The sequence below is a fragment of the Erithacus rubecula genome (genome assembly GCF_903797595.1).
Source record: "Erithacus rubecula genome assembly, chromosome: 16".
Classification (NCBI taxonomy): domain Eukaryota; kingdom Metazoa; phylum Chordata; class Aves; order Passeriformes; family Muscicapidae; genus Erithacus; species Erithacus rubecula.
This window is the reverse complement of record NC_136668.1, coordinates 6,817,997-6,838,589: the sequence shown is the minus strand read 5'-3', so window position 1 is coordinate 6,838,589 and position 20,593 is coordinate 6,817,997. Positions and strand designations below refer to the sequence as shown.

Below are 20,593 nucleotides of genomic sequence, written 5' to 3'. Positions count from 1 at the left end.
TTCAGGTCAGGCTGCTGGGCCTGCTGCAGGTGCAGAGAACAGTGGTGCTGCTACACCATGTGGAGAAAATACTCCCTTTGGGATGTTTAACTATATCCCATGGTACTGCACTGGTTGTGTTGGAACTTTCCATCACGTGGTAGTGGAGGCAGAGAAAAGTTTTGGTGCTGGATGGTCATGTTTTGGGATGGGGAATACCTTGCTTTGGGCATTATCTGAGCTGCTGGGGGAAAAGGGCTCCTGGTAAGCTCTGAGGGCAGATATGCCACAAATTTGGATAAACCACCACCAGGGAACAGACCTATTTTGGCTCACTGCAAGTTAGCAGAGACACTCATGGGGGTTGCAATTCTTCTCCCGAAACAACTGGAAAATTCTGATTAAAGGGCTCAGAGTGTCCCAGCAGGACTAGGTGGCACTGCAATAATAATGACAGTATCCCACTGTCTATTTATATCACATTACCTTCAGCAAATCCTTTGCAAAGTCCTTCCCATCGTTCAGCCCATCCAGGTTTGCTATGAATTGTTGGCACGACATCTTTTTGCCAATGTTCTGTAAGGCAAAGAAGCAGCTCATTAAACCTGTGGAGAGTTTTGACTTTAATCAGTGTCTTTCAAAGAACAATTTTATATGTAATGCTGAAGCCTGGGCTTGTCCCAAGAGCTCAAAAGGCTTCTGATCTGATTTGCTGTTGGGCTCTCTGCTCTATTTGCTCGTGCCAGCATTCAAATGTTTCAAATTACCTCTTTTTTAATGGTGGAAATAAGACACCTGAAAATAACCTCTCCAGCTCTTGCTGGAGTGGTTCTGGGTACAGGCTCTGTGTCTCAAAACTCAAGACAAACACTCTGCCTGGTGAAATTACAATGTTTGGATGGGGCTTCAAGCCTGCTGTGAGTGAAATTGTGTGAGCTTGCAGTGCCAGCACCTGGAACAGCCAGCATTGGGCAGGGAAGTGTTGGTCCTTGATGGAGGCTGTTATATTTGATTGCCATTACAAAAAGAAATGGTCCAGCTACTGGTACTGTGGAGAGGGCAACACATGTACACTGGGAGAATCTCACAGCCTGGAACACACTCAGCACCAGCTAATGCCAACAATATTTGGTACTGAAGCTTCCAGGCCACCTGGCATCCCTGATATCATGGCTTCATCATCTCTGCATCTGCCTTCCCAAACCTTCTAGCCTCCTCTTCCTCAGCCTGCAAGGGTCAGGGCAGGCAGCCTCTTCCCAAGCCTCCCCTGCAACCCCACCTCTCCAAAGGGATGGAGCAGAGGTGTGGAGGAGCCAGTGGCAATTACAGCACTCAGAAAAAAGAGCTGGATGTCACAAAGGAAAGATGGGTGTCTCCAGTGCCATGTTGTGTCCTTCACATGCTCAGTGTGTGGGGCAGACCCTGGTGGGGTCACTTGGAGGGGGCAGTGGAGCCAGGGAGGACAGCATGAGCTGCCACTGGTGTCCTGAGGATCCCAACAGCACCCTGACCTTGTTGGGCTCCACATCAAGGAATGGACAGGGTGACCACCCAGGAGGATGAGGGAGAATGGCCCAGAACAGCAGTCAGTGCACTGCTCAGGGCTCAGAGAAGAAGAGGAAGGGCTTCAGTGGGTCTGGCAGGGTATGAAGCTGCAGCAGATGATGCAGGAGATGCCCTGCAGGGAGAGATGTGTCCTCTGTGCAAGGAAATAACCTCCTGAAAGAGATGACAGCAGAAACCTCTGCCCACAAATGTGCAGTGCAGATGACCTGGGGGTTTGTCCACAGATGAAAGCATCAGGAAGAAGTGAGGCTTTGGGATTAGCTCACCATGCCCCCCCTGCACCCCCTGCCTGGTGTGTGTGCAAACACTCTCTGCACAGGGAGCCAGCACAGCCTTTGAGCAGCTCTGTCTGATACTCTTAATTATGCCTCCTGCTGGTGCCAGCTCCAGATGAGCTGGCTCCCTTGAGAGATCAAGAAAAAGAGGAGTAAAGCACTGTTACAAATCTGCAGTGCCTGGGGACCCGGCGTGGCACAACACAGCTCAGCCCTCGTGGCTTCCTCCCGGGGAGCCCCATCAGCCAGAGCTGCCAGCCAGGGCTCAGTGGGCACAGGGGCTGCACAAGGGCTCAGGGAATGAGCAGGGATTTCAGCAGAGAGGAGAGATCTGTGGCCTGCTGGCCAGCAAATTTCGGACACAAAAGAGAAAGGAAAAATCCAGCAGCACAACAGAGCATGGGTGGAGAAAGGAAGGAGGGCAAGGAGCCTGCAGAAGGGAGCCTGGAGGTGAGGCAGGGGCTGCCTGAGACGTGCAGCCACAGAATTGGTGCCTGCTCCCAGCCCTGCCCTGAGACAGGGATGCAGAGCACAGCACTGTGCCCAAAGAGTGATTCAGCACTGAATGCACAGGCCAAGGCACTTTTGGAAGCAGTGGATGCAGTGAGATAACACAAATCACCAGCCTCACAGGCCCTTTCTGAGTTTCTCTTGTTTGTGTCTGGGGCTCATATTCATCCCAAGGGACGCCTTCCCTCTTGTTGTGTGATCTCTCTCTCTCTCTGAGACCTCTGAGCTCACCTGGGGCAGCAGCCACACCGTGGAAAAGCAACTAATTGCTGAGTAATTGATCTGTGGATGTGTTCTATGCTGCAGGAACAAAATCCCACCCTTGCAAGGAACCAGCCTGCAAATGCTGGGTACCAGGGAGCCCTGGGCCACCCAGAGCTGCTGTGGGCAGACTGGTGTCACTCTGCAGGTGATGCCAGGGGCTGCTCACACCTCAGAGCTCCCCAGCCCTCCTCCTGCTGCCAACACAGCACTGCTGCTGACTCTGAGCCTGAGCTCAGTTTAAGGACACTGCCACAGTGATGCCTTGGGGTTTAGCTCTTATATTTTTCAGAGTCTCTGCTGCTTGGTGTGTAACTCTGAAACTTCATATTAGCTGTTAGTAACTCCTCTTCACAGGGGAGTTGGACAAAACAATTTCTTTCTAGCTAGAGAATCAAGGACAGCTGATACCCAAAAAGCAGAAACAATAGAGAGGGAAAGGGGGCTGAGACTTCATAGCCTGGGGCTGTGGTTGGATAATTGACCTCAAGATGTAGATGAACTAAAACTTATAAAAGTGTAAAACTCATGACCAGGATCCATCTTGGATTTGATTTGGGTGTAGCCCCAGCCAGGCTCTTGCACTGCCCAAGATGAATCCTTTCAATAAATTCCTATTTTATTCCTTTTGCTCTCTGTTCCAGGTCAGCCTTTCCAGGCACACAGCATTTGTAAGATTAACAGCGATGGACAAATGGAATTAGGACCTGCCCAGGCTCCCATTTCAAGCTTTGTTTGGTGCTCTGCTTTTTGAACAAATCCCATTATTACTCCAGAAGGTGGCTTTTCCTAAAGGACCAGAATGCACTCCTGAGTGCTGGTGAGGCAAAGGTGCTGATCTGTCACCATCCTCCCATGGCAGGAGGGCTAACAGTGACAGTGGAAAGGACAGATCCCTAAGCTTGGTCTCCCAGGGCAGAGATGGAGCAGGACAGTGCTTGCTTTGCCATAAGATCTCCTGGAGCTTAAACAGCACCAGCAGAGCAGGGCAGAAAGTTGCAACAGCTTGAATTATCCTATATGTATAGTCTGGATGCCTTAGGATTCAGCTTTTGTACTTTTCAGACCCTGTACTGCTTTAGTGTATAACTCCAAAACTCCACAGCCTGTCAGCTCCTGTTCTCCCATTTCATACACACAAAACAATTCCTCTCTAGGGCTGAAACTCAAGGAAACCTCACTGTCCCAGGCCCTGAGAGATGTAAACAGCAGTGAATTGGGGGGGCAGCAAACTTGGAGCAAATTACTTCATTATCTGAAACTGTAATTGGAGCATTAACCTCTGATATGCAAATGAACCAAACTTTTATAATTGTGTGAAAAACTTGTGAGCATCTTGGGTGTAGCCCCTGGGAGGCTTTTGACTGCTCAAGGTGTATCTTTTGAAAACCTTCTATGAATATCTGCTTTTATTCTCTTAACCTTGTCTGGCCTCTGTTCTAGGCAGCCACTCCAAGGCATTAATTTTGGAAATGTTTGTTGGTGACCACTGGCTTTTAACACCAGCTCCAGGTGCTTCCATGAATAGGGAATGTCTCATTTGTGTTTTTGTGTGGTTTGGAAATGGGGTCTGAGCACACCTGAGTAGAAAACCAGCAGTGCTAAGGCCAGGTGCAAATCCCTGCTCCAACCCTCGGTGTCAAGTCTTTGCTGGGATGGTGAGCAGACCCTGCCAGAGGCACTGCTGTGAGGAGCTGCCCCTCCACAGACACACATCCACCCCCTTCCCTCACCGAGGGATCTCCCACCCCAGCATGGCACAGTGGAACACTGCAACACACACAACAACAAGGGAAATAAAATAAAATCAAAAGTGAGGTGGGATATCATGGCAGCATCTCCAGCAAGGAGGGGTGGGGATCCAGTCACACATTCCCAGGTACACCGAGTTCAGGAGAATTTCATGTGATGATATCAGCTGCTAATGGCTCGCCAAGTAGGGAAGAACACTGCACAATCACTTAGGATTCCAGACAAACAAAATTCCTTACTGTTTTTAACACAGTCAAAACAAGTCAAATGCCAGTGCTTTAAAGCAAAACACTAGAAGGACTGCACTTACCACCTGGTAAAGGGTTAAAGAGCAGAAAGAGAGGTTCCAGAAGCAGAAGGAAATAAAAAAATAAAAAATAAAAAAAAAAAAAAAGGAGGAAAAGGAGAAATTAATGTTACACATGCAGAAAAAATAAAGAGAAGATTTTTCAAAGAAAAGCTGAGGCATTTGCACACCTGGTCAAAAGAAAGCTATTTTTTCTGTGCCTAGATATCATGAGAACATTTCTTCTTACCAGGCCTCTGAGCCAACTTGTCAATGAAGAATAGAAATGGTAAGGTTTTTGAGGTTTAGGTTGGTTTTTTTGTCTCTTCAATTATATCTGTCTTCCCAGAGGCCTATTTTGGACTTTTTTTTTTTTAACTTAAAAAAACTAGACAAAGTAAGATTATTTTGGATTGAAGTCACATAGTTTTACTTTTGCCACAATGCTGCTTTGGCTGCTGCAGGAAATGATTTGATGGAAATAATTCCTTGGCTCCAACAATTTTGGCTGGAGGATGAGTGCTCTATGAGACTGATCCCACCAGTATCCCACTGTGTGCACAGACAGGTTACTGGGAGCCTCTCAAAGGTGGTGAGAGATCTTCTCCAGCTTCTGCCATTTTCCAGCCACTCTTTTGGGCACTGAGCTCTGCTCACTGCTCTTTGTGCAGAGACCTCTCTGCTGTGAAACTCCCCAGTGGCTGCCTGTTACACCTTGGGGAAAAGGAATAGCTGGAACTCACTTCATGTTTTGGGAAGGAAAGATCCAATCTAGACCTGTGTAAACCCACTGGCCCCCTTGCAGCAGGTTTTGGGGGGAAATGTCTGCACTACAAGAAGGAGCAGCCCCACAGGGACTCACAGAGAGCTCCTGGGTCAGGGCTGAGCTGGGCAGGAGAGGAGGCAGCACTGCCTGTCCCTGCCAGGATAACTGAGTGCAGTGACACTCAGGTGTGGGCCTGGCACCCAAAATTCCACCTGGAGCAGGTCAGAGAACTCTGCCAACCCATCTCCATTGTCCAGCAGCACACTCAGAGTCAGGAACAGAGCTCTACCTGGGAAGGAATAAAGGGTGGATGCTCCTCCCAGGGCTACTTACATGGCCATGGAGGTCTGTGTTCAGCAGCATCAGGGCACAGGTGAGTGTGTGGATCCCATCTGCAACACACAACAGGCACACAGCTGGGGCTGATTACTCCCCTTCTCAAGCATTTCTGGGGTTGGTTGTCTTGGCAGCCCAGCTATTGCAAAACCAATGCTGGCTGCTGTGTCTGGGGATCTTAAAGAGTATCTGCTCCCTTCAGCTGTGTAGGACTTAACAAGAAACTAAAACAAACAACACAAAAAAATCCCCAAATACTCCTCTTTTCCCTCAGACTTTACCTTTTACTAGAACAACTGCCATAAAATTTGCTTCAAAGCATTTTCCTTTAAAAGACCAAACTTCCCATTTCTAAACCCAAAGCAGCTGCTTGTGAAAATAATATTCCAGTCCCTGCCTCCTCCCTGGTGCTCTCTCTTTTGTGAGGTCCTTCAAGGACCAGTGCATGTGCCAGGATGTGTGTATCTCAGTGCTGTGGCTGTGCTCTGGCTGTTTTTGGGGTGTCTGTCAGCACCCAGCTCCCTCCCAGGGCAGGGCTAACAACCAGGATCCCTGGGGAAGGGAGAATCTGCAGCCGTGCCCAGCTGGCTGTGGGTGGCTGGTTCTGCACCCCAGCAGTGTGCACAGGTGGCCTGTGCAGGGGCCAGGAGGCAGAGGGATGAGGCAGTACCTTCAGAGGTGCAGGGGCCAGGAGGCAGAGGGATGAGGCAGTACCTTCAGAGGTGCTCTCCTCGGGGTTGCACTGGCAGTAGCGCCGGGAGAAATGGATCAGCACCCGCTCCCGCTCCTGCGTCTCTCCCATCAGAGGGAACGCCTTCAAGAATGCCCTGCACAGACAAAAGGGGGCTCAGAGACATCCTGCTGCTCAGCCAGTGTCCTGGCTGAGGTGGGACATGGGAAGGGGTCATTTATCCTCCCCCCAGCCCCATGGAGCTGTGCAGGGAGATGTGCTGCCAGCTGGGATCTGATCCACCTCAGGCACCAGGATGGGTTCACATCCCAAGGAAAAAAATTGCTCCTGCTTGCTCTGATTCTGTATGGGATGGGATTGCTGGGAGAGCTGCTCTCCACCCTGGGGAAGCAGGCTGTGGGCCCTCCTGTTGAAGGCCACTTTTGCAGACAGCACCTTGCACCAAATGTGACACCAAGGACTGAGTGACAGCCTGGATCTCACCCCAGTCCCTGCTGCTGCCACATGGAAGAAACCCCAAAATCCCACCACTCTCCATCTCAGAGCTCACCTGAGTGCTTTGTCAAGGGTCAGGCCAGTGAAGTCAAAGAAGCTGAGATACTCCTCTGCTACCAGCTTGCTAAATTCGTTACTGTAATTAAAGAGGGAGTGGTCAGCCCCTTGGTCAGGGAAGAAGATACTGTTCACAAGAGGGACAGCAGAATGCTGCCTCTTGGCCAGCCCAATCCCAGCAAGACACTGCAGACATGATCTCAGACACAGGGAGACCAGTTCCTGGCAGGAATGCTGCTGGAAAACCTCCCTGCTGCACCACAGCCACCTGAGAATGAGAGACAGGGCCCTGCTGCACCCCTGTGCTGTGCTGCCAGCCAGGCAGAGCCCCTCCCAAACCAGCCAGGGAGAGGCACAGGGATAATACCTGCTGCTCTCCCACTGCTGGACTCCTCCCACTGAAATATTCCTGCTCTCAGCCACACAGGCTCCCATCCCACCCTCTCACCAGAGCCCCTTGCTCCTGTGGCTGCTGGAGATGAGGACAGCCCAGTGAGCTGCAGCAGGGGCTGCTGGCTCTGCCAAGTGTCACAAGGCAGCAGAAGGCAGCCAGACCCTTGCAATCAATAAACTCCTGTGTCTCCAGGGACTCCTAGATGGGACTCTTCTCCCTGAGCTCCAGAGCCAGTTAACATGCCTCAGGTCATTGGATAACAACAGTGGCCAGGGCCAGACCCTGTCCCACCCAAAGATGGGCTTTTATCCTCCTGTCTCTGTGCTAGTGCCAGCCCTTCCTGCAGGAATGGGTGACACTTCCACCATGATGACAGAGACATTCCTACAAGGAGAGCAAGGCATTTCCCGTGGGGATATTCCTGCCACGCTCTGGATGGTGGCCCTGCAAGGCATTTCCTGTGGGGACATGCTTGGCATCCTCTGGCTGCTGCCCTTTCAGCCTCTGCAGACCTCCTCTGTCACCCCAGTGTGATGCTCCCTCCCTCTGCCTGTCTGGGGAGGGTACAGGCTCCAAGAGTTCTGACTGACCTGCTGGGTCACAAGCCACCCCAGGGGGACACAGGAGCCCCAGCCTTTGCTCCCAGTCCATTCCCACTTGCCTGGACCTGGAAAGATTTGTTATTTTACAGCCTAAATCCCACTGCCCTGCAGTGCAGGGCTCCTTTTTGCACCACCTGGATCACTTCAGATCCATAAGAAGTTTGTGTGAGCAAAAGCTCATCTCAGGGAGATTGTCTTGGGTTGCAATGCAGGATGTGACCAGGAGTGTGTATTCTATCACCATCTGTTAAACCAGGTGGGGCAGCCATCTTTATCTTTTCCACAAGCCATCCTTCCTCCAGGAAAATATCATGTGCTAATGGGCCACCCCACTGTACGACTGATAAAATTACATCATCCCATTGGGAGGTGCTCCAGCCAGGGGAGAGCCAAGCATTTCCTACCCAGATAAAATCTGAGGTTTGGAACACCAACAGGGTGTCAGGTTGGATTCTGACTCTGTCAGTGTTTTGGGTTTGTTCTTTGTAATACCATATTTCTATTTAATTTTTCCTAATAAAGAACTATTATGCCTGTTCCCATATCTTTGCCTGAGATCCCTTAATTTCAAATAATAATTTGGAGGGAGGAAGAGGGTTTACATTGTCCATTTCAAGAAAGGCTCCTGCCACTCTTAGCAGACATTTGTCTTTCAAACCAAGACAGGGATAAAACAGGCCCTGTGCCCATGTCTGGGACTCTGCCATGCTGGAACTGCCCTGGGCTGCTGCCTCAGGGGTTTGGGGGGCACAGTTCTGGGAAACCCTACAGGGCAGTGCCTGGCACTGCCACCCTCACAGCCTGGGACAGCTCAACCTGCACCCAGCACAGGATGTCACTGTGGGCACTGATGGAGCTGAGAGGGCCACAGATCAGTGCTGGAATTAGAGTCTTCCATGGAGAGTTCAGTTGCCTAAACATCTGCCTTTAAGTGGGAAAATGGTAATTTCTGGGGATTAGGTTAATTTCACAGAATTGAGGCAGATGGAAACAAACTTTGGGGGAGATATCCAATCTGCATTTCTTTGTCTGTCAAGCCTTTTCTGCCTGTTTGACAATGATGAATAGTTTTGGCTTTGGTTTACTTTCCTTTCTTTTTTTTCCTTTTTTTTTTTTTTTAGAAAATTGCCAATTATCACAAAGAAAAAAGAAGTGGTAAAGTGAGATTTCACTTTTTGTACAGCCCTCCTACAGAAAGCTGGCCTGAAAGCATCACTTAAACTTAGTCTGCTCCCAGCACTATCGGCTGGTCTTACATTGTATTAAGCAAGCAAGACTGACTTAATATCTATATTAACACCCATAAATACCTATCTTCACCCTATTTCCTCTTCTGCTCTGCCAATCCACTTGCATAATCCAAGAGTCTGCAGCTCTATTTAGGTCTTATGTCAGGAAATGGTTCAGATGTCAAAACCCAGCTGATCAAAACAAAGCTTTAATTTCAAAGGCTGGGTGAATTCCCAGATATGGGTCACCAAACAGCCTCCCAAGGCATGAGGACTGCAAGAAATAGCAAAGGGACAGACTCAGAAAGCCAGTGCTTGAAATTCCCCCCTCAGTAAGCTGCCATGGCAAATCTGAAAGAAAGGAGAAGGATGTTGCACACCTGAGGCAGGAGCAACCAGCAGTGCACCTGCTACAAGAACCTCAGCAAAGGAGGAGAGTGAGGATGTTGCCAGGTGATGCAAAGAGCCTCTCTGGGAGACAATTCCTGGGCTCCTTCTGTCCCAGCACCCAGCTGGGAATCACAGGCAAGCCTTGGTCCTCAAAGTGTGGGTGTTTGCTGAGGGACAGGGGTGTTCTGCTGGTCTGGGCAGGGGGGAGACATTCCAAGGACAAAAAATAAATAAAAAAAGAGAAATCCCAGCAACACAGGTTATATCTGATCCAGGCAAAGGATGATGGGGATTGGTGCCTTCACACCCACTGGCATCCTAAAATAATCTGCTACTGCTACACTTGTTACTGTTACTCTGTCTTTTAGAAATCTCTGTAACTCTCCCACTTTTGAATATTTTTTGATTTCCCTTCTGTCTTACCCAGCAAATCTGCCAGCTGAAGAGCCTGGACTTCTCTGTGTGTCCCTGGCTCTCCAGCAAACCCTTCCTACCCTAGTACAGCCTGGCCTGGGAGGCTGCAGCAAGAACATTTTGGGGTGCAGACATGAGAAAGCTGGGGAGTGGCAGGGAACCCAAACCCTTCAGCCTGGGGATTGCTTCAGTCTTGCTGGGCTATTCCAAAGGCAGGAAGTTCATGGATTTGGTGGGCAGCAGCTTGTGACATTTACTGCCCAACTGCTGGAGCCCAGAAAGCTGGGATTTTTGAGCTCTCTGTGCTTTCTGGCACTGATCCCCAGGAAAACACTGCTTTTGACTTAGGGCCTTGGAGAAGGTTTCTAAATTTGAGTGATGGAGTTGGAATCAAGTGTGTGTAGTTAAATAGAAGTGTGTGATTTCACATGGTGAAGGGTTTTAAATTTGGGGGGTTTATAATATAGTAATAGGTATGGGACAGGATGGAGGATTTTGGGTGTTTATTTCTGTCTTCTTCCTTCTTCTTCATGATTTCAGGTAGTAGTTTTTGGTTGTGCTGCACTGTGGGTCACAGGAGTTTGGTTGTTGGGTCAAAAGTATAAATAATATAGGTTTTATTTCTCTATTGGACTGTTTAGCTTTAGAAGACCTTGTCACTAGCTAGATTCAGCTCCATTTTGCTCACTTTTAGTTGGTAGCTAGAAGTGTTGCTGAACTCTCTGTACTTTAGTTAAGATTTAATAAACAACCAAGCCCAAACACGATAAAATTTTGTTTCCTTCATGTTTTCAATCCTGGATCTGAGTGAAGACAGAAGGAAGTTAAGACAAACCACTAATTAAGTGTGCAGATACCACCCAATAAATACTACAGGCAGCTTGCAGGATTCGTATTTTAAGCGCACTGGGCTTCCAGCTTGAACTGGGAGGATCTCCAGCATCCCTGATCCACCCAGCACACAGGCTTGGCCCTTCCTGCCTTTTGCTGCCCTCCCAGTGCCCCCAGCCCCGTGTCTCCATCCCCCTGGCCCCCACCTACTTTTTGCCCAGCTGCCTGGCCACGTCGCAGCGCTTGAAGCCCTGGAGGTGGTAGAGGCGCCTGGCCAGCCTCTTGGCCGCCTCGCTGTCCGCCCTGCAGCCGTTGGCCAGCGTGTCCGTGCTGCCCTGGTCCAGCTGCTCCGTGCTGCCCATCTCTGAGTCCGAGTCTGACAGCGTGTCCTTCAGGCTGGCCTCGCTGCAGGGACACAAGGGACGTTCAGGGAGCCGCGTTCGCATTTCTCCTCGCAACAGAAAAACTTATTGAATAAACCAATATGGCTGTGAGCTGGACACTGAATGAACCCTCCTGCATTGCAGCTCAAAGTAAATACTGCAGTGTCATTCCAGATTGGGAGAAAAGGTTGGAGAGAGGGTGGCTTCCCCCTGAGAAATGAGGATGTATCGAAGGAAGCTGCCTCAACACCTTTTAAACTTCCTCTCTCCCCACTGGGGATCCCAAGCTCTTTACAAGCCATGGGCATCCTGGAAATCTTAGGATTCAGGTTATTTCAGGATGAGAAACTGCTTTTGTCAATGGGACTGGCACCAGACCAGCCTTTACTGGTGACCTGCTCCCTCTGTAGTTGCCTGCTGGCCTCGTGGCCAGCTGTGCCCACAGACAATGCTCTGAGCAGCCCTGCTGGCACCACACAGGTGCAGATACAGCCCTTTATTTTCCTGCCCAAGGCCACTTTCAGCACCAGCTCCTGCATTTCGAGCAGTGTGACTCACTGCTGCCTGATAGATGGACATGCAACCTGGACTTTGCTCCAGCTCTCCCCTGACCTGGATGCTCATCACCTGGCTCCCTCATGCAGGGAAGTGCCCTATGGATGAGCTGCTGGTGATGGTTTGGGTCTGAGATTCTCAGAGGATGAAGTCTCTGCTGATCTCCTTGTTGCCTGCAGAAAAAACTTTGGGGAGGTTTCTGTAGGGGTACCCTGTCCTAAGTGAAACCTTGAGGCATTTGGGAGGGCACCTGACCCTCCCCAACCTGCCAAGGGCTTTGCAGGTGCAGGTGAAAGTTTTCCTGCTGGTGTTTGATCTGTCATTATCTGTTTGATCATGTCTGTCCACATGAGAGGAAGCACAAGGGGTGAAAGAGCAGTTCCAACTCAATCATGTCCTCTGAGCCTTGCTCCTGGACTGGGATCTCATAAGGAAAGGAGCCACTGTCCAAAAAACTCCCTGCCTTACCTGATGGAGTTAATGATCTTGGTGGCATCTTCCTCTGAGCCTTCCACGTGGAACCCATTTGGGATGCTCTTCAAGGACAGCCGGCTCAGCACATTCTCTGACCTGCTGCTGGTAATTGAGTGTCTGAGAGGGCTCCCAAAATCCCCCTCCACAGGCTTGGCTGCTGCCAGCTCTTGTTTATCAGCAGCCATGTGGTGAAGGGCTTCTCTCTGCTGGGCTGCCAGCTTCTGCTCCAGGAGCTCAGGGCTCTCCTTGGCCCTTTGCTGGATCAGTGGGGTGAGTGGTGCCTCAAAACTGACACAGCTGTCTGTCTCGTCTGTGAGGGACAGCACATCCAAAGAGTCCAGGCTGCTGTAGTAGGTGCCCTTCATAAGGTCAGACTCAACAATCTTCTCAAAGGTTGAGCTGAAGCCATCCCTGATGTCTTTGAATTGGAAATGCTCCCTGTCATCATCACTGCAGCTCAGCTTGGCATCTCCAGAAGCAAACCTGGACAGAAGGGAGAAATGTAGAAAATACTGTCAAGGCAGTTCTTGCCCTGTTCCACTTGGAGCTGGGAGGGAAGAGAAGACATGGCTGCTGTGATAACAGCCCTTGGGATCTTTCTGTGGTATAACCTGCTTGATTCTCAATTTTGTTACAAGATTCTAGAGCTGAAAAAAAGAGTTTTGTGATGAGCAATCCCAGAGGCCCAGACAGCATTAATTTGGTCATGTCCCAGGAAAAAGCCAGACCTCTGAACTAGAGACTTTTACATATGACACTGCTACTGAATTCAATGCCAGAATAACCTCCTGGTTATTACTTAGCAGGTCCCATATTGCCATAATCTCAAGGAAAACAGCCCTTCTCTTTCAATACACTGTACAGAATAATTTCCATTAACTGCTCACACCACAAACCCTTTATGTTCCAGCCCTCTGCTTGTCCCCTGCTGGCCCTTCACCATCCCCATGTCCCTCCTTTGGACACTCCCACACAGCTTTAGATCTCTCTTATATTGTGGTGCCCAAAACTGCCCCAGGGCTTGAGGTGAGGCCACCCCAGCCCAGAGCAGAGTGGGACAATCCCTTTTGATGCCCCTCAGGACATGGTTGTCCCTCCCAGCTTGCAGGGCACTGCTGACTCATGTTCAACTTGCCATCACAAGTTTGCTGTGCTGGTGGAGCGCAGATCCTGCCAGAGAAGGACATGATGGGAACCAGGACTTTCCTGCCTCTGCACTGCAGTCTTTCTGCAAAGTTTTTCTGCAAAGTTTTATTTGATGGAATGCGAATTTTTTGACAGCTATTTGTTGCCATGGGAGGAAATGTGTGGGCAAAAGCTGCAGTCCCAAAACTGCAGGTGCTGAGTGTGTCTACAAGTAAAAGGTGGGGATTTCTCTGTTAAAATTTTTGCTCTTTTTCCATGAGCTCATGGGACTGAAAGTAGAGAGTACCATTCCCTGGTGGATCTCTAGCTGGGCTGCAGAGCTGTGAACTCCCTGACATCAGCAGGGCCAATGCTGGGGGTTTGAAAGATGAAAGACCTCCAAGCAACAAAGCCACAATGAAAGGAAAATGGGGCTTATAGATGCCATGGGATAAACCAGGAAGGTTTAAAAGGGGATTCAGCTAATGCAATCTGCATTAACTTGGCTCTATTTCCCTGATTTTTTTTACCAACCAGTTCCCACACAGATGCACTAACCTACCTTCAGGAGGACAACCATGGGCTCTACCATGGAGTGATGACCTTGGATAACTTCCCCCTCTAATTCTCCTTTCCAGTGGGAAGAGCAAGACTCAACACCTTCTTGTAAAGTACTTTAAAATTCAGGGAGAAAATGCATCATACAAGCAGCAACGTGCAGATGATGACAAATGATTTGTCATGAGGAACAAACAGTTGACTGCTCATTAGTAAAACACTGGACCAGGTTCTCCTATACACAGAATGGGTCACTACAGCAATTCCCCAAAGGGAGTAAAGAAAAACATGGGGAAAATCGGAGGTGATGCAGGATGACAGCAACTTCCTGGTGCCTTGGTCCATCTGTCAGTTCTTCCTGACCCACACTGACCCAGGAGAGCAGGACAGTCCATGTGGCCAGGGCACAGCAGCTCCATGCTGTGCTTGGCCCAGCCATAGGTTCCTGCCATTTACCCTAAAGACAGGTGGTCACAGCACTAATGAGCTTCAACACAGTGATCTGCAGGCACTAAGTGGTTACCCAGACTTCAGCTGTGTCCCAGAAGTTTTCCAGCTGCCCTTCTGCTTTGAATATAGCGTGTGACTTGTCCCTTGTGCATTCAGCCTCCCAAAAGACTCATTTGCTATCCAAGTGAATATGTTAGAGCACGAGATCACGGACTCTGCAGGCAGACCTCAGTCAGGCTGCATCATCTCCAAATCCTCAGCCTGCCACTTCTACCAATTCATGCCCTAGTACCTTAAAATAATTGCACTTCCAGTGATTGCAGCAGCATTCTCTGACCACCCTTAGTTTCCTCTTGAACTCGCAGCCTCTGCCAGGGAGCCACCTACCAGCCAAATATGATTCCCCTGAAACTTGAGAGACTTGCAGCTATCCAAGTCCTGACTGCACAGCTCCTGGGGACAGGCTCCCCGAGCTCTCTGGACAGCAGCAGCCTCCCCTGGACACTTCCTCTGCACACCTTCAGTTGTGCTTTTTGAAGCAGTGCTGCTGCTGCTTGCTGGGCTCGAGTGAAACAAACCACCAGCTTTTTATAGAGAAGCCTGTTCCAGAGCAGAGAATCAAAGCAGGAGGGATGGCTGCTGTCAGCCCTGCGTGGCTCCCCAGCCCTGCTGCTCACGCTCCAGACAGTGCTCTGAACGTGCAGCTCAGCATGGAGCCTGCATGGGGCCAGGGCTAGGAGGTGATCCCCAGGCCACCTTGGCCACCCTGTCCCTTCACAGTTCCTCTTCAGAAGGCCACATTACTCTGGGTCAACTCCTGCTGCTCTTCTTCGGCCCCTCCTGCATGCAATATCTACCCTGAACCAGGACAGGTGCACAGGCAGGGCTGTAAAATTCACAGCAGGCATCAGCCCCAGTGGCTACAACACAGAGCCCTGGCTGATTTCTGGTGGCAAAGGGAAGCATCCATACCCCTCCTGCAGGAATGGCATGGGAAGAATCCCTCCTCATCCCAGGGACCTGTCATTCCCCAAGCCCCCAGCCTGCAGAATCCCTTGGAGGTCTCGAAATCTGCAGAGGCATAAAGTCAGCTATGGACACCACACCAGTGTGTCTTCCCCAACCTGGAGAGGTCTCCTGTGAGCGAGGCCACCAGTAGAGAGGACTCAGGGACTGAGGGACATTGCACACGTGCAGGTTTGTCTCAGGCACTTGAGAACTGGATGACACTTGTACCTTTTGTCTCACTGCTGTCCCTGTCACCCAGGCGCTGGTAACACCTGCCACAGGTGCAGTGGAGAGCAACTCAGTGTCGTGCCCACTTTCAGATGCACAGCTGCCACCTGCTAGCCCAGGGACTGCCAGCACTAGCCATGCTGCAGGGGCTTCCAGGGCACACCAGCCTCCTAGGCAAGCCTGGCTCTCCAGCAGCCCCAGGCTGTTGGACTTGCCCTAAGTTGACCTCAGGTAACTCTGCCATAAGTGGTGCAGTTCAATTTTCAACTTCCAAGTGGGACACCCCCAAAGTGAGCACAACCAGCTCCTCTCGAGATCCCCAAAGCTTCCCCTTCACTTTAGTGACTCTGTGAGCAGATACGGGCTCTAATCACAGCTTTCTGCTCTTGTAACAGGAAAAAAACTGTGTGAGAAGCCCAGAGAGAAAACAGAGTAAAACGTTACAAACAAGGAAAAAATGTGCGAGAAGCCCAAAGAGAAACAGGAGCGGAAAGCCACAGTCAGCCATGAGAGCAGCTGCAGCTCCTTAAACTGACGAGTTACACACGGAGCCGAGTAACTCGAACCGAGCAGCCTCGAAAACAACACGCACAAAGCAGGACCGAGCCGACCTCACTCACCCGAACTGCTCCTCTGCCTCGTCGGCGCTCAGAGCTTCCGAGGAGCCCAGCACGCTGTGCCACCGCTGCCTGCTGAGCGCCCCGCTCGCTGCCAGCCGGGGGGAGCCCCTGTCCCCCAGATCGGGGCTGCTGGGGCCGGCAGTGTCCAGCTCAGAGTTCAGCTCAGTGTCCAGCGGAGTGCCCAGCGCAGTGTTCAAGGCAGTGTCCGGCTCAGTGCCCAGCTCAGTATCCTGCGCAGTGTCCAAGCCAGTGTCCAGCTCAGTGCTCAGCGCAGTGTCCGGCAGAGTGTCCAGCACAGTGTCCGGCAGAGTGTCCAGCTCAGTGCCCAGAGCAGTGTCCAGCTCAGTGTCCAGCTCAGGGCCCAGCTCAGTGCTCAGCTGAGTGCCCACCCCGTTGGCCAGCACAGCCCCGTCCGCACGGCCGCCCTGGCCGGCAGCGCCGGTCCCTTGTCCCTGCTGGCCGAGCCTCCCGCCCGGCTCTGTCACCGCTGCCAGATGTTGGTCGCGCCGCTCCCCGCGCTCCCCCTGCGGCCGGGAGGGCTGAGCACGCTGCCGGGGGCTGGCCCTGCTGCTGCTGGGCTCCACACCCTGCTCGTCCCCATCGTGCCGGGGGCTGGCTCTGCCGCCGCTGGGCTCCACACCCTGCTCGTCCCCATCGTGCCGGGGGCTGGCTCTGCCGCCGCTGGGCTCCACACCCTGCTCGTCCCCATCGTGCCGGGGGCTGGCCCTGCTGCTGCTGGGCTCCGCAGCCTGCTCGTCCCCATCATGCCGGGGGCTGGCTCTGCCGCCGCCGGGCTCCACACCCTGCTCGTCCCCATCGCTGCGGACCGGCGGGGACGCCGGCGAGCCCGGGGGGTGCGGCTCGCACTCGTGGGGAGAGGGGCTGGGGTCGCTCATGGTCCGCTCCTTGTCCCCCAGCGCTCACGGGATCTCTCCCCGCGCTCAGCTCAGCCTCGGGGCTACCTACAAGGGAAAAGAAAGGAAAAAAGGGAAACGAAAACACATCGCGACGGGCGGCAGAAAGGCAGGTTGAAGCCCCCACCTCACCTCACATCCTCAGGACTATTCTGGTGTTTGGTGTGGTGCTGAGCCACTGGGACACAGGCACCCACCTTTCCTCCTGCTGCCAGAGCCCCAGAGAACCTCAGAGCATGGGATGTGTCCCACACATGCTGTTAGTGCCCAGGGCTGGAGACAGGAACGTGGCATGGCTGCATTTCCCAGACCTGCTGGGATGCTATTCCCTGCCCTCCAGAAACAGGAGAAATAGGTGAAACAGGCAATAAGTGTGATTTATTGTTTTCTAACCATTCTAATCAGCTGTGTTGTGCCAACCTGTGTGATTCTCCCTGCTGACTTAGCATTTCTGCAGAGCATCTTGCCTGCCAGAGCACCACTTCTCCTTTCCCAACACACAAGTACTGCTGAAGGGTGTCACAGCCTGCCAGCTAAAACTCTGGCAAAAGTGTCCTGATTGAATATTCCCTGGGATGCTCTCTCTGTAGGGCAAGGGAAGGACATTGTTTTGCACTGATATAACAAGGTTTTTGACAAAAAGGCACTTTATTGCCAAATAGACCCATTGACGCAAAGTCTGCAAGGTCCTACAAGCACCATCGGTGCTATGCAAGCTTTACTCCATCATAACCCCCCACAGCTGCAGTCAAATGCCACCAGAAATGATCTCTTCTGGAAGCAGGAATATTCTGCATGGCACCCAGACTGAGCCATTGTAACAGCTGATTTTGGTTTTAAGCAATATGTCTTCACAGATATTTTTAAAATATTATCTGTCTTCATAGAGCTGTTCAGTCTGGGAAGTCTCCAGGGAGACTTTAGAGCCCATTCCAGAACCAACAGGAACTCCAAGAGAGCTGGAGAGGGACTTTGATTAAGTGACAGGACAAGGGCAAATGGCTTCACACTGACAAAGGGCAGGGCTGCATAAGAGATTGGGAAGAAATTCTTCCCTGTGAGGGTGGTGAGGCCCTGGCACAGCTTGCCCAGAGAAATTGTGGCTTCCCCATCCCTGGAAGTGTCCAAGGCCAGGTTGGACAGGGCTTGGAGCAACCTGGGACAGTGGAAGGTGTCCCTGCCCATGGCAGGGGGTTGGAGGATAATCTCTGATGTCCCTTCCAACCCAAACCATTTGGTGATGTGATTGTGATTCTCCTGCACAGAAAGCCTGGCTAATAAGTGCCAACAGGCAGACAGGACTCTGGAGTTCTCCCCCTATCATTCAAATCATTCAAATTCCTGCCTCAGTTTCCCTCTCATCACCTTTGAGCAGCCAGGAGGGTGCCCAGGTTCAGCAACACTCACTTGCTCTCACTTGCTGAGCTGAAGCTTTCATTAGCAATAAAATCACTAATTGCTTGGCCAGGTCAGGGCTCTACCAGCCCTTGTTAACAAGGGGTGCAGAACTGCAGCTGCTTCTGCTCTTACAGAGCACCTCTCACCCTGTGGAGGTGTCAGCAGCTTCCTCTGCACCTGAGTAGGGAAGGGGAGGGCTTTGGTCCCAAACACCCCTCTGTGGCCTGGATAAGGGCAGATCCACACAGGTACATGCTGAGCTGCTGCTGAGCAGGACAGATCTCAAGGGGAAACCAATTCCTGCCTGACTTTGCTGCTGTTCCACAGCCCAGGAAATCCTGCACCTCAGCCCCTGCTCCCCCAGCTGGGAGGGGGTGTGGGCTGTGGAGCTCATTGCATGGGTGAGGCACTCCTCGAGGGCTGACATGCCACATGCTGGGGTGGGGCAGGTCCCTGCTGGAGGCAGGGCTGGCAGCTTTTACCTCTTCTCCAGGCGCATCCGTGAGCATCCCTCGCAGTCACAGCGTGCGCGGCATCACCGCCCCTGTCGCAGCCGGTCCCTGCTCGGCCCCTGCCTGCAACAAGGGAGCAGAGAAATGAGACCAGGCCAGACAGAACAATCCTGATGGTTTCCTGCCATCCTCTGCAGTTCTCCATTGCCTGTTTCCCAAACCCATCCATGACTCCTTGGCAGGCACTGCCAGTGGTTTTCCCTCAGTCTGCTCTGGTTCTCTGGGGTTTTCTGACATGGCAGTGCAAGAGTATTACACAGGGCTTCTGGCACCTTTCCTTACAAAGCTCCCCTCAACCAGCTAAAGTAGAGCAAAGGCACTCTGTGGTTGCAGGTTTCAGGAGAAACTTGTTGATGTGAGCCCACAGAATGTCCAGTTTCACCCATCAGATCCATAGAGTGAGACACCAGAGCTGTGGACTGATCCCCTCAACAACCCCTTCTCAGCCCCACCAACAAACACGAGCCTCATTAAAGGTCTTTGAGCTAAATGCAAGCAAATCTGAGCTATCAAAGTGATTGATGTAGCAACATTTCTCTTGCAGAGTGTTTTGCACAACGCAGAGATGGACAGTGAAGTTTCCCCCTGAGGTGACCCCAGGCTGGGGGAGCATGTCAGGTCAAAACAGATGGTGTGTCCTACAGAGAGCTGCCTGAGCTCACAGGCCAGACTTGCACAGAGTTGACAGAGACAAAAAGACAGGACACCACTGCCTGTGTGCTGCTAGAGGTGATGGGGGGATCAGGCCCCAGATGTGCCACCTGCTTTCCAGTGGCTGGAATGAGCCCGTGGAGCAGCTTGGCAGCAGATGACTGTGTCGAGTCCTTGCAGAAGGATCTGCTTATATCCTCTCTTGGGCTTGCCCTTGCAGGCTTTCAGCTTCATTCTCCACTAGCCTGACAAGAGAAAGGCTGGCCTAGACTTCCTGGATCACCAGCACATCAGCCTCCTGTAGCCCAGAATCCCACCTGCAGGAGCTGAGCCCTCCCAAAACAAGCCCCTGGGACAGTCCTCAGGTTCACACACGTGGGCTAAATCTCCTCTAGCCTGTTCATCTCCCATCCCAAATTAAGAGGGAAAAGCTGTAAATCTCTTTGCCACCAAATCCAGAAGAGAAAATCAGTCCCAGGCACTTGGTGTCCCCATGCACTGACAGCAGGGCCAAGCCAATGCAGCATCTTCCAGGAATTTACTTGCAAAACTACCAACACTCTCCTGAGCATAACCCCACTGTGATCCCAAAAACCCAATATGGGCCAGATTTTGACATTCTCAAAGTAAAGGTATAATATAGACATGTAAAATATGCAACACTGAGGCCACTGCCCAAATCTTTGGAGAAATCTTTCCAGCAAAACTTTGCTGGCCTTTTTCTTAATATGGGATGAATAATGTGAAGGTTTTGAGTGCATTTTTTTAAAAACAGCCAAAAGGCTTTGAGCTGAAGTTCTCCACCTCCCTGCCATCCATGCAAAAACTCCAGTAGTAACCACCCAAGCTGAATTCCAGTCCAATAGTTCAAGCTTGGCACATC

The 20,593-nt window shown here is 51.4% G+C and overlaps 1 protein-coding gene across 1 annotated transcript in view; it reads right to left on the bottom strand.

Annotated features, from left to right (window-relative positions):
* The window catches only part of PSD2 (pleckstrin and Sec7 domain containing 2), a gene marked incomplete at its 5' end in the record, with an annotated part of 33,779 nt that extends 16,835 nt beyond the window's left edge, over positions 1-16,944 (bottom strand). Inside the window, 8 exons of the mRNA XM_079319884.1 lie at positions 466-555; positions 5,729-5,787; positions 6,446-6,558; positions 6,973-7,053; positions 11,045-11,239; positions 12,241-12,729; positions 16,236-16,876; positions 16,930-16,944. Coding sequence (XP_079176010.1) covers positions 466-555; positions 5,729-5,787; positions 6,446-6,558; positions 6,973-7,053; positions 11,045-11,239; positions 12,241-12,729; positions 16,236-16,876; positions 16,930-16,944 — 1,683 coding nt within the window. The remainder of the gene's footprint in view (positions 1-465; positions 556-5,728; positions 5,788-6,445; positions 6,559-6,972; positions 7,054-11,044; positions 11,240-12,240; positions 12,730-16,235; positions 16,877-16,929) is intronic.
* Positions 16,945-20,593: the final 3,649 nt, after the last annotated feature.